The sequence below is a fragment of the Netta rufina genome (assembly GCF_964035555.1).
Source record: "Netta rufina genome assembly, chromosome: 1".
NCBI classification, from domain to species: domain Eukaryota; kingdom Metazoa; phylum Chordata; class Aves; order Anseriformes; family Anatidae; genus Netta; species Netta rufina.
Genome location: NC_140123.1, coordinates 204,408,853 through 204,421,159, shown reverse-complemented (window position 1 = coordinate 204,421,159; position 12,307 = coordinate 204,408,853). Strand labels below are relative to the sequence as shown.

Sequence of the window (12,307 nt, the reverse complement as noted above, 5' to 3'; positions counted from 1 at the left end):
TTCACCAAGCAGTTTTTTTTTTTTTTTTTTAATATCTTCAGCATTTGTATTGTACCAGTCGTGATGTTTTCACACTGCTCACACAGGGTGTTCAAAGAAGCTGCAGGAAGCTGCCCTTGATGTACTTTGGTCACTTCATAATCACCAAAAGCTGTTACTTATACGCAGTTTTGTACAGTTTTGCTTTGTGAACAAACGACTTTCTGCCTTGATATCTTGTAGGTAGTTTGATGTGGGTCGTGAGCTTTGCACAGTGGTCTCTCCTTATTCACCATATGCTTGGCACATTCAGATGGTCTCTGCATATTCACCTCCTCTTTACTCGCTTTCTGATCCTGGCATCATCAAAATCTTTTCACCTGACAGTGATGTGGACAGACAGATACCAGCACATACAACACTTGGGCTTTCGATATCCCCACAAGTTTTTTGATCTGACCAAATGCAGATATTGAACTGGTTCTGGGTGATAAGCTGATTTTTTTTCCTCTGGATACGCAGAATGTATTTTCCACAATGTGAAGTCTTTGGTGCTATCATGGTTTATTGGATGACGTTGGTAGTAGGGTGATGGTTGGACCAGATGATCTTGAAGGTCTTTTCCAACCTTAATGATTCTAGGATTCGATGATTCTATCAGTCAAACTTGTTCCTCAGTCTAAATGCAGTGTCTGTGTTAGCTGTGCTGAGGAAAGTTAGCACAACTTGCCATCAGTTCAGCAAAACAAAGACAAAACTTTTAATATCTGTGATATAGGACAAGCATGTGAGGTGACATTGTTGCCGGGGCTGTTGGATTGCGAGCGACGGAATATTTTAGAATTTCTTTTAAGAACTTTATTCTTGATCTTCTGACGGTTGGTGCATAAGTGTTATTTGTGGCTGCATTGTGCTTTTCAAAAAATGGTAATTTTGCACTCATTATGCCCTTAGGCAACTGAGTAGTGCTAGTGGTAGATCTAATAAACAAAGCTAAACCCAGCTACTTTCCATTCATTTGAAAGAAGATGTAGCCAATCCTTGATTCTTTATGTTGGGCTTCTGCCACAAGATGAATTTCACGTACAGCTGCAGAGCAGATTGCACATCTACAAGCCAAAATAGATTTTCATTCTGATACCAGATATATCGCTGAGGGTAGGTATACATATTCATGGAATTACTCGGTTTGGAAGGGGCCTTGGGAAGTACAACCTTCTGCTCCGAGCAGGATCAACACTGAAGACAGATGAGGGTTGTTCAGGGCTATGTGCAGTTGGATCCTTGTCAGTCGCACAGGCTGGAGATACCACAGCCTCTCACATCCCTGTCCCCTCCTTAGTTATACTTGGAAGGAAATATTTTTCCTTATACTCATTCAGAACCCCCATTGCTTCGATTTACAGCCATTTTCTCTTGTTCTCCCACTGTGCACATCAGTAAGGAGCCCCTCTCCATCTTGTTGATATTATTCTTTTAGGGCTTCCAAGGCCAGGTTCCCCAAAAACTTGCTCTCCTCCAGGCTGAACAAGTCATGCTCCATTGGCTTCTCCTCCCAGAGCATGTACGCCTGGTTTGGGTCACCTGCAAAACTGGTGAGTGTTTTTGAGCAGCCCCAGCCCCAGGACGTGCTTGGGGGCACCCAAGTGGGAAGCAGTTCAGCAGGGAAGGACTTGGTGGGCACCAAGTTGAACATGGGACATGAGTCTCCCTCCTTGGAGATCTCCAAAAGGTACCTGGACGTGGTCCTGGGCACTGGGTGGCCCTGCTGGAGCAGGGGTTGGAGCAGCTGACCTCCAGAAGTCCCTTCCAACCCCTCTGTGATTCTGTAATTTTGAGGGCAGAGGCTGGGGAGAAGTCTGCTTTAGGATGTGGAGAAATAACACCCAACGAGCACCCTTAGGGAGAATGCAGTTTATAACGTGTCACAGGGAAAAGGGGTGAGGCTGAGAAGAAAAGTTGTAAATAAGAATGATTTAGATTAGGCATCTTGTCATCAGCAGGAGATGTAAATATAGTTGTGCATTTACACATGCATCTCTAAGATTGAGAACAGTTGTATTAAAGACCGTACTACAATTACATGCAGATTAGATGCTTGGCTGAATAGCTGTAAGAATTTTGAATAGATTTGTCCTTTTCACAAAGGTTTTCATTTTCTTTGGCAGCTCTGAGCGTTAACAAATTAGAGATCAATGCTCTACCAGGGCAGAAACGTGAAGTGCAGCATATCTTGGGAGAAACTTTAGAGACATTAATAGTTGCAGTTAAAGGTATTAGCGGTGCCTGAAAAACAGGAGTGGAAATTCAAAAGAAAAGGTCAGAGAATGAGCTATTTTCCCCATTTTCTGCTGATGACTGAGTTAAGTGCTGTACCCCACTTGCTGCACACCGACTGCATGCTCTTTGACAAACACACGTGTAAAGAAATCAAACAAATCACGTTGGGAAGCAAATTGTCTGGTGGCAGAGCGTTTGTCAAGAAGCAGTATGTGTTTTTCCTTTGTTTGAGTAGGTCGCGGTACTCTTCAGTACTATTTTGTGTACCTGTTTGCCTTTTCATCCCTCTGTTGAAACAGTTATTTGATGGCTTTGGTGTCCAGAGTCCTCTTCAATAATTCAGACACCGGTTCCATCGGAGGAGCCTGTTTCTGGTCCAGAGCCAATTTCTTGCAGGATGTAAGGCGAAGATGACCACAGTGGTTCTGTAAAAGCTTGGGGGTAAGGGACAGAGGAGAGGGAATTTACACTTGAATTTCAGCCAGCATGGGAAATTCATATTTCTAGGCAAAATCCACCAAACTCCTGAAAATAGGTCTTGGCCTTACCATCTGGATGTCCTCTCTAGGCTTAGCCCAGGATCCCAAATCCTTACCGTAGCTTTTCGAAGTCATGGGGCTTCTCTTTCAGTTTGTCTCCTCCCTCCCTGCCTGGCAGCTACTTCTCCCCTTTCGGGCAGTTAAAGTTCTTGCCTGCTATGAAAGCTTGTCCCCTGATCTGTCCGTGTGTCTTTTGTTTCTGTGAACATCTCTGAGTTGTTCTGAACATCCTAACGTGGTTGTAGTCTCCCATCAAGGGAGCTTTTGGGTGCTTCCGTGGAAAGTCTGCAGCTCTGGAAATTATCTTTGTGCTGAAGCTCAGAATTGGAGACTTGGTTTTGTTATGGGCAGCAGCATTCCCGTAGGGAAGGGTGCTCAATTTGGGTGGATTTCCGTAAAAGCTGAATGTCTCATATCCTCAGCTCTGAAACAGGTACATTGAACTTTCTTGGTCCACTGTTGAGCTGTTGTCTTCTGACAAAGGCAAAATAACACCAAACACGGTCAGTCCCTCACTCAAAATGGGATCATAATAGCACATAAATAAGCCCAACAAGAACAGAAACCATAAGATGTATGCAGATTCTCTAAGTGGGGAGTTGGACCTCTTTTATTTCATCTCCAGAGCTGCAAAATACACCTCATGGTTGAATAGTGAGCTGGACCAAATGAGAGAAGTGGTAACTTGTACAAAAAAAACTGGTCTAAAGATTTGAGCAAAGGCCTGATCTGATGACGTTTCAGAAGAAATTACTTCATTCGTGTATCATTTTAATAGCATTTGAGGTAGAATAAAGATGCGGTATTGTTTGGTAATCTGTATGATGTTATATGCTTGGCTTTCCATGGCTTATTAAAATCAATTCAGAGACAAATAGAGGTTTTTAATTCAAATAAAGATGCAATAAAAGTGGTCATATATTTATAAAGCGGTAATTTAATATAATTTGGGGCTTAGATATATGCACACTGCTTAGCACTACAAGAGATAGTCTTTTTGTCTTTTTGTCATTCCTGCTTCCCCAGTTCTACTTTTTGCTCATTTGTTGCTTTTAGTGGCAGCTTCAAGGGTATTTCAGGGGCAAGGGTATTTCTTGTAGCAATTAATCTTGCATTTTTTGATAAAGAATCCTGGGTATCTACTTTACATTATAGTTTGCATGACGGTGGGACATGTTCGTGCACCTTACACAGTCCCTCTTGCTACTCCAAACGTTTTCTCTTTCTTTTTTTTTTTTACTCATTCTCCATGGGTTTCCTTTGTACACCTCCTAGGACAGATCTCTTTGGGCAGGTGATGCTGCACCTGGCTGCTTGTCCTTGCTTTGCAGAACCCCAACAAAATGAGGATTGTGGTGGTCCTGAGGCTGGGCTGAAATCTGTGAAGCACCTCCATAGGCTTCAGAGCAATTCCTTCCTTCTGGCTTTGGAAATCTTCTCATCTAAATCCATACAGGTGCCTGGCTGCGTGTCAACAGAATGAATAAAACAAAATGTTTCATATTATCCACAAATGAGTTTGTAAAAGACGCTGAGATGAAACATCCAGAAGTTCAATTAAGGGATAAGAGAAAGCTCAGCTTCAGCAGCGATGGATGAAAAAGAGGCAAAGAAAACTTTCCAATTTGCCATTCAGGGAACATGATAATCTTTGTCTGCCGATGCTTTGAGTCCTTCGGTGGGGGAGGATGACAAGGAAAAAGAAGTCTTTAAATTAAAAATTCTCCCCTGATTCTCAAAGGTGCCAAACAGCCCAAGCTCTTCGTTCCTTTGGTGGGTGGAGCAGGTGCTGAGCTGCTCTGAAGTCAAGCTGTGCTCATTTTTGTCTTTCACAGCACTAACTTGAAGCAAAGGCCAGATTTGTCTCCTTTGTGTGGAAGTCACACGTCTTTTTCTTTGTCAAATAAACTGGTAACTACATAACTATTAAATTAAATTAAAAAAAAACTTAAATCGGTTGCATGAATGTTATGTTCATACCGAATCTCTTCAGGGCTTTTGAGAGCCAAAGGGCTTAAAAGGAAAATTTCAATGGCAAAAAGAAGTCGTGGCATGTCTGCAGTAACAACAGTTCCAGCACGTTTGTTATAAAATAGTGCCTGTAGGTGAGGTATCTTTAGTGAAATTAAATGAGGACTCTCAAGTTCTCTTGCTTCTTTTGACAACCTTTTATCAGCTTGGATGACACGAGATCTTTCAGAACTTTGTCGGCCTTGAAATCTGAAGATTTTCAGCCGAGAGTAAAACATGCACTTCTGCTTTGAGGTCCCACATGCAGACAAAACAGCTGACCTTCCCCGGTTCTGGCGGACTTTATTTCCTTACACAGACTTTTGAAATCAGAGCTGTCTAGCTAAATAATAATTCTCCTATTCCTCCACAATATGTTCTTTAAGAAGTGTCTGCTCCTACGTTTGTTCAGGAAAGTTTATTTTGGGGTCAAACATGATGAAAATGCTTCTTCCCATAGATCGTACTTTTCTCTACTTGAATTACATTGCGACATATCCTTGGAAAGGCTGTGTATGTAGCAGGAAATTGGGTAGATTTAAAATTAAAATTTCAGGTCTCTTTTCTTTAGCTTCTCTTTCAGAATGCCAGCCTACTCTTCCCTCTTTGGAGGTAGCTTTTAAAAGGCACCACAGGAACAACAAATCCCAACCTTTCTTTACAAAGAAGGGTACAGAAGGAGAGGCATAGCAAACACTGCTTATTACTGACTTTAATTTGGTTAAATCCTGTGTTAGTCTTTGAGCTGTAAGCATTTGAGTAACTTAACACGAGCCGGTCCTCTTCAGGCCAATTAGATTACGGACACATGTTAAATTAGCCACTTCTACGAGTTTTTGCAGGCTTTTCAACAGAACTCCTCTGAATTGCTTATTGCTTGCACGGTAACTTAACACAAAGTCACAATATTTGTTAAAGTGCTGATTAAGTAATTTTGGGACTATAGGTAAAGAATTTTGAACCAAGAAGCTAAAATTGGGCAGATGTTGGATGATTTCTGCATTTTGTTTTCTGCCATTCCTGGGAAAATGTGCCTGAAGTCCTAAACCTGTTCAGCAGAACAACTGATACTCCTCTAAAAATATCAATTCATGTTTATTAAAAGTGTTCTCCCTTCTCTGGCTTAGAGTTTGTTTATCTAGCAAGAACCTTCAGCCATACAGATCCAGGTGGATAAGCAGGGATAAAATAGCATTGCCTACAGTGTTTGGCTGCTGCTAATACCCACGTGCTAGCAAAGGCTGGGGATGACTCGCACCTTGGGGAATGTCACCGTGTGCAGTAACAATCCATGGAATGTCACTGTGTGCTGTCACAATCCATGTTGGCTGGTCCAAAACCAAAGCTGTTGGAAGAACAGCCCCAGTCCAACATATCGTGCCAGCTTTGTGAGCCTGAAAGTACAAGAGACATAAGCCACGACATCGGAGGCATGGCTTGAAAGAGGGGGTTTGGGTACAAAACTGTGAGAAGGTGGCTGTGACTTCACAGGGGAGGCTTCTCTTTTGGAGACATGGGATAGAAAATACAGTTAAAAGGACACGGGTGGCAGAATAAGTCCACTGGATTGAGGCAGCCCAGTAGAGAGGTTGGCAGCTATTGGGAATATGCTACCCTACTGCTTAGTTCAGGTAGAAAAGGACTGGATTTTTTTCTCTCTCCTAGCTGGTTCTTAATCCTTTTATTTTATTTTATTTTATTTTATTTTATTTTATTTTATTTTATTTTATTTTATTTTATTTTATTTTTATTTTAAATTTCTTTTAATTTTAACTTTACCTGCTAGGAGTAACCATGTGCTAAGCTCAAATACTTGCAAGTTGGAAAATGTCAGCATAAAGGCAGCGTGCTTCTTCAGTTGTCTTGGATCTCTGATGTATAGCTGCTCGTGCTCATGTAATTGTTGGGGTTCCCCCATACGATCCTACTTATTCGGTATACTCATGGCTCAGAGCGCAAGGCAGCCATTATTTATTTCCTAGCATCCAAACTTTGCAAAATTGAACAGGTCTTTCAGTGTTACCATTTCTGTAGTACCAGCGAAATGAAATTTCCTGGTTCCTGTGTGAGGTAATGAAGGCAAAAGCTTTTTACACGTGGAAAATGCGTGGTGACTAAACCCAAAATCATCACAGGTCTTATTTGTGCTTGTAAGAGGTGGGTAAGGCGCGATATCTTGGCAGCCTTAACTTTTTCTAGCACAAACTTTTTCCAGTGTTGGGATTAGGACTCTTCTTTTTCAGTTCTGGCGGTGTTAAGCTCTTCAAATCCAGCATGACACAGCTCAGCCCTGCTGACAGGCTTGGTGTAACACTGGATTTGAGTCGCTGCATGTGCTGGAGGATTACCCAGCACCATTGCATGCCTGTTCTACTCTTTATTGTATGTACACACTGCTAATACTTGTCAAGAGTCCTGATGCAGAATTCAGTCTGCCTGGCACATCGGTTTCTTTTTGCAAAGTGTTTCTTCAGCCAAGCAACCGAGCAGTGTGCACACAAATGCGTTAATTTCCACCAGCTTCAGCAGCCTAAAAGTTAAGTGACTATTTTGAGCTACTGACTGAGGCCTGCTTTATGTCGGCAGTGAGCATAATTCAAGCCATTCTCTATTTTCTCTGCAATGCGTGAGATCCGCTAGCCAGCAACCTCTGTGATTCTGGAGCAAAACCTCCAGGATGAGTTTAGACTAGATACTTCGAACAAGCTGAAGTTTAGTCATCAAGAACCAAATTTGCCACTTTGTTTTGATATTAAAGTCAAGCAACATGCCCACATTATGTAAGAACTCCATAACAGGTACAGAAATAGCATCTTCTACATAATCTGGGATGATGATTAATTGCCATAACCCTGACACTTCTGTTCCCTTTTGGAAGTTCGTTGCATCTTTCATAACATGCTTCTTGTACTTTCATACTCCTTGCAACAAAGGAGACTGTAACAAAGATCTGCAGAAAGCCATGTTTTCGTTAAACAGCGACAGAGAAGAGTATAAATGAGAGGAAACTGCTGTGTAAGTGAAGACTGTTTTATAATACATGTGCCCAAAGGACCCAAATCAAATATAGGAAGGAGCTCAGTTGCTGCCATTGCAGTGGCTTAGTTAGGAGGATCTGATGGATGGATGGATGGATAGATAGATTCCACATACATATGGAAGGTATGTTTATTACTTTATTATTTATATCTGCTGGAACCTGTGAAGATCATGGGTCTGATCCAGAGCTACTTGCTGACAGTCTGCCACTGACTGATCTGCAAATTGGACCATAGCTTTTATCCTCTACTTTGAGTTGAACAATATGTGAATATGCAGACTACGTAACACAACGCATATACAGATACTTACTCACCTGGAGATTGAAGAACTTATATCAGCAGTGCTATGTTACAGCACCCTTCCTTCTCTTATTTAGAGAAAGGCCCACTGCATTCCTATCTTGAGGATTAGGGAGGACTTCTGAAATGATACTTCATCTCTGGATTATAGTGAGTATATCTCCTAAAGAGAGCCTGAGCTGAGTTTCAAAGGAAGATCTAATCCGAGAATCATGGCACACTCTATCTAAAATAATGAATGATTTCTTGATAGCTTGAGCCTACTGTAGGATTAAAACTTCTGGGCATATATAGCAGCTCCGTTGATCACTTGAGCTGCAATTAAAAAGTAGAACAAGTACACTCGGAGTATTGTTTTTGTGTCAAAAATGCTCCTTCATGCTTGAAAATGATAAAAAATTGCAATCGATCCCTACAACTGTTGTGTTCATCTTTATTGATCAGGCAAAAGAAAGATAAATCGCAGCCCAAATAAGATTATAGTAAATGTTAGCAGCGTAGGGGACTGGGGGATGATAGAGAGCTATTCATCATCTCAAATGGTGACCTGTCCGCACTCGCCCCATAGTCAGTCTGCTGTCTAATCACATACCTATTGATTTCATCTACGTCCAAGCAACCTGGATGTGACTGTCATTGGGCAGCTGAGATTGCTGAACGCAAGGGGGTCACTGGTGTGAGGAGGATTTCATTTTCATTTTCTTACTGGCCAACCATGATTTATGGAAAAATAAATGACCCCAAGTCGCATGCGTGGAAACCTTGATTTCAGTACAAATGAATTATTAGGTCTGAATCTCAGAAGCAAGAGTGCAGTAGACCACTGTGCTCTTTGTGATCCGTGCATGCCCTTTGACCCTAGGAGATGTTACACAATTTGTTATAATTTGTGGTAAAATATTAGGCTCGCAATGCAATTTTACCCGTGTTCGGAGGTGATGTTCGTTTCGGTGATTTCTGTACTTTTCACGTTCATAATTCACGAGGAAGGACCTTGGAAGATGATCGCCTCAAATGGAAAGGATGAAAGTTTTCCTTTTATTCTTCTGGATACCGCTGCCTGTATTGGAGTTTCCATCAAATGTTTTTGCCATAGTGGCCTTTCTTACCTGCGTTTCTCATAACATAATTTGGCACAGAGAAATGTTGTTCGGGACGTGTTTGCTAACCCACCGACCGAGGAGATAGTCACCTTTGGCTCTTTCAGAAGAGCGACCTTTCCAGTTATGGGGTTTCTTTGTTTGTTTTCTGGCAACGTTTTAGGCATATTGCTTTCTCAAGGTCTTAAGTGAGTGTAAGTGCTTATTTTACCCAAAATAAAATCGGAATGACACTTTCCATGGACTGCATTGTTTAAGCCACGTATGCTAAATGCTCCAAAGAAACAAAATCATGTTGTGGCATGAATAACCTCAAAACATGGCATTAACCTACAACAGGTAGGTTGTTAAAAAAAGGGATTCAAAAGGTTTTATGTGTAACCACGCGGTGTATAATTGTCAGAGTTTTGTTGCCATGTTAACGTGACTTCCTGGGATGCCAGATGACTTGAGAGTTGCAAAGCTAAGGAGGAGCTCTTGCAAGTGCCAACAAAACCTTCGTTCATCTCCGCGAGATTGTTTTTCCTATTGACCTGACTATTCACGGAAAAAAAATGTTTTAGAGAACTTTTGAACTGCTTTAACTTTTCATTATTCCTCCAACTGTGAAGCCAGGTGCCTTAGTTATTACATCTTAAGTCCAACTGTGCTAGGGCTATAAAAATCTCTTTAAAAATACCAGGTATATATTATCTAGACATGAAGCATCACAACATTATAGTGATTTGTCTTTGAATATTGTATGTCCCACTGAGAAACTTTGCCATTTTTATGTATAGAAAAGTTTTATTGCTTGCTGACTCAATCTTGTCTGACCTGCATTGTGGAAATTAATGATTTGGTGGAACTGAGAGAAAGCTTTCCCTGGCTTAGGGGAGATGAAAATATGCTCCAAAGCTGCCAGGAAAAAAATAATAATATTAATAACTGATTGAAGCAATTTGGAAGTATGGAATATTAAAAGAACTCCCTGCAAGAGGCATTATCAAGGCAAAGAGCAAAAAAGAAAATCAAGCAATAGTTAATTTATTGGGCCACTTTGAAGTCTGACATGAATATCACCTGCAAACTAGCTCGGGACATATACGTAAGTAACACAAATACGCACATGCAAAGAAGTACACCTTCAATATTTTGGTTTTTTTTTTCCTCATGGAGAAGTTTCACGGGCTCCAATATCACCTAGGGCTAAATGTGGGATTCTTACCCCGGTTTCTCTGCAGATTCCTTCTTGAGGAAGGAAACCATCTAAACCATCTCTATTTATGCCATCTCTTTTTTTATGCCATCTCTTATGCATAATCTTTCAGAGCCAAGGGGACACATTTGGCAAAAACGACACCAAAATGTCTGTGCAACTTTGTCTGTTGAATATCTGATAGGAGAGTTCTTGTTCTTTTGTTGTTGTTGTTGTTTTTGAGCAACTGAAATGTATAAAATATCTAAATTACCATTACTTACCAGGTATTAACACGTATATAACTGACATTGTATTAAATTTATATTATTGCATTTTTTTATTTTATTTATTTTTATTGTTTTTACCTTTCCAGAGCGCCCAATTCTACAAAGTTACCACAGAGCAATACCAAAAAGCTGCTGATGAAGTGTCAGCCCGGTTCAAGTAAGTCCTTTCTACCACTGCTTTTGAAAATGGCAAAGAAATAATTTTTTATCCATATTCAAATGCAGAGTAACTACCCTTTCTGCTATCGTAGATCCTATCGGTCTGTGAGGGAAAAAGCCCTTGGTTATTCAGATGAGAAAATTTTCAAGAATTTGGAGGCAGTGCATGGTAACCATAAGCTGCATAGAAATTAGATGCACAGTTAGTAATATACTAATTAATTTATATTTGATGAGATGCATGGAATATTCTAAAAATACATTCCTTAACATTTTTTCTCACGTGGAACAACAAAAATGTAGTTCCAGCTTTGCATTACAATAGTATTCATCCTGTGCTTGCATGATGTGAAAGGATTTAAATTAGCAACTTCGCTTTGCCCCTACCAGTGAAGGTCAGATTAAATAATTTTTATTAGTCCTGAGGATGGTTAAATGAAGATACAGTAACTGATGGATCAAAGTGACTCTGACCCTTAACCTTGGACTCTTCCCTTTCTGCTGGTTCATCCATTAGGCAGAAGGTTCCATTTATCATGTTAGTGAGGGTACAAAGAGAACTTTTACAACCTTAGTCACAGTGGTAACCAAGAAATGCTGTGTAAAGTCAATTATTCTGTGACCATTTTTGGGTTTGTGGAAGGGTTTAAAAGGAAACAAAAGAGTTTGGGGTTTTGGTTTGGTTTGTTTTTTGGTGGGCAGGAGGAGGAAAGGGTTTTTGGAGCTGCTGATTATGATACCAACTTCTTATTTGTAAGATAAAAACATTTTATCTTTCAATATCAGGGGTTGTTAATACTCTCCAGTGTTTATATAAAATCTTCTGTGCTGATTAACAATGCAGAGTTTATATCACTGAGGACTGAACTCATCTGTCCCTTAAACAAGAGGGAGAGAATGACCATTGACTCACGGAGTGATTTAAGCATAATTTGGAGGGCTTCCCATCCATAATGGGAAGCCTGGTACGTTGTCATTCATTGTCATTATTCTCACCAGTGTAAGATTCCCATCGAGGGAGTGTTTCTCCTTCCTTTGTTACATTAGGTTATTTTCATATTTTGAAATCTAATTATTGCCTAATCTGACTTTGATTATTTCAAAACGAGACTTTATTGTGATTTGAAGTAGTATTAGTATTAATAGTAGTGATAGCTTAGGCGGTTATTGTGGCCAGAGGTGGGTAATGTTTTTTTTGTCTGTTTGTTTGTTTTTCCCTAGTACATAAACAATTTCCAAAATAAATGCTTTGGTGGTCTTGTGTTTGCACAAACAGCTGGCGAAGGGGCCAGTGCTCAGCATCGGGCAATATCTACAAATTTTAAGGACACCATTTTGAAGGATGTTTTATTCTGTCTGCATAAACCAAAGACTATTTAATAAAGAGGGATTTGGTTAGGGAATCAGAGATTCCTAACAGTTGATGAAATTG

The 12,307-nt window shown here is 40.4% G+C and overlaps 1 protein-coding gene across 2 annotated transcripts in view; it reads left to right on the top strand.

Annotated features, from left to right (window-relative positions):
* The window catches only part of CHCHD3 (coiled-coil-helix-coiled-coil-helix domain containing 3), a 148,352-nt gene that overhangs the window by 109,416 nt on the left and 26,629 nt on the right, over positions 1 to 12,307 (top strand). For both annotated transcript variants that reach the window (XM_084298133.1, XM_084298132.1), the window contains exon 6: positions 10,803 to 10,873. In XM_084298133.1, coding sequence (XP_084154259.1) covers positions 10,803 to 10,873 — 71 coding nt within the window. The remainder of the gene's footprint in view (positions 1 to 10,802; positions 10,874 to 12,307) is intronic.